At 51.4% G+C, this 1,394-nt stretch overlaps 1 protein-coding gene across 1 annotated transcript in view; it reads left to right on the forward strand.

Annotated features, from left to right (window-relative positions):
* The first annotated feature begins 903 nt into the window (after positions 1-903).
* Positions 904-1,394, forward strand: part of LOC106632012 (feather keratin Cos1-2-like) — a 1,950-nt gene continuing 1,459 nt past the window's right edge. The window contains exon 1 of the mRNA XM_014310345.2: positions 904-917. Coding sequence (XP_014165820.2) covers positions 904-917 — 14 coding nt within the window. The remainder of the gene's footprint in view (positions 918-1,394) is intronic.

The raw sequence follows: 1,394 nt of genomic DNA on the forward strand, positions 1-1,394 counted from the left end.
GAGGATGGGGCCAGGCAGGGTCACCACCACGGTCGAGGGCTGGATGAACACGGTGGAGTCCTGGCACTGCCTGACACAGGGCTCATTGCAGCTGCTGCCCAGCGGGGTGGGGCCACAGGGCTGGCAGGGCTGGCACCGGGTGTAGCAGGACATGGCTTGGGGCTGCAGATTCACCTGAGAGAGAGGGAAGAGAGAAGCAGAACAGAAACCGTTGATGAAGAAGACTCTTTGACTCCACTGAGAGTGAGATAAGTCACAAGCTGGAGAAAAGAGCTGGGAACTTTGCAGTGAGATCCACAGGTATCACATTCCTTTCTGCCCAAAAGAGCCCCCAGACAGCAGCCAAGCCCAAAGAAGTTCCTTCCTAGCCCATTGCCATGAGACACTTAACCAAGTTTCAACCTCTAGGCACTGCACAGGGGCAGTAATTTTCCTACAGACTCACCTCCAAAGCAAAATATCTTCCCTAACACCACAGGCTGTGCTTTTATTTCCATCACCACCGCCATTTGTTTGCCTCATTCCTGACGTGATCATTAGGCATCCAAGGATTCCTTTCAAGTATTGAGATGAAAGACTGAAGGATTTCCCAGGCAGGCATACATCAGCACAGGCAGAAGATGTGCTGGAGGTGTCTCTGGAAGGAAGGGATCATAGGACCAGGGGAAAATGGTAACACTGATTTCCACCTTCCTTGGCAGACAGTAATGTCCTGCTGAGGGCAAGGCGTGAGTGTGGCTGTTTAGAGCTCTGGGCTTGGCGACAGCCCAGTATTGGAGATGTTTTCTCTTTGCATAGCAGGAGCTGCCCTTGCTGGAGGGGAACTCATCCTGGCAGACATCACACCCTCCTGGCTTGGCCTTTCACCAAAAGGCTGACACAAAGCCAACCCAAAACTAGAGCATGACTCCCCACAGGTAGAGAGAGTCCCTCCCTGGAAATTTGCCTACTGAAGGCATTCCCTTGCCCTCTGGGATGCATCCCAGCTGCCTCCATGTCTGCAGGGCAGGGAAGTGCATCACTCCCTGATGTAGCCTGGTTCTGTAGCCAGGGCCCTCTTGACCACATCTATGCTCAGAGTTGCTCTTGGTTTTCTGTGATTTTCCTGCACCTTTCTTAATCCTTGCCCACAGGATGCCTAAGCTGCTGACAGCTTTTCTAACCTCTCTTACTCGTCACAGGTGCCCCCATCCTGCCAGATGCCTGACTGGGTGTAAATCAAAGGTAACTCCGACGAAGAGAAGAGAAAATGATGCATCTGACTCCAGTGATATCAGAAGGCTAATTAATTACTTTATTATACTGTACTAGATACATTTCATCTAAACTGAACCTGCCAAGCACTCAACTCTGCACACACTGCACAGAATCTCGTGGCTGTCAGTGACAGTCCT

Source organism: Geospiza fortis, unplaced genomic scaffold (assembly GCF_000277835.1).
Source record: "Geospiza fortis unplaced genomic scaffold, GeoFor_1.0 scaffold373, whole genome shotgun sequence".
In the NCBI taxonomy this organism is placed as follows: domain Eukaryota; kingdom Metazoa; phylum Chordata; class Aves; order Passeriformes; family Thraupidae; genus Geospiza; species Geospiza fortis.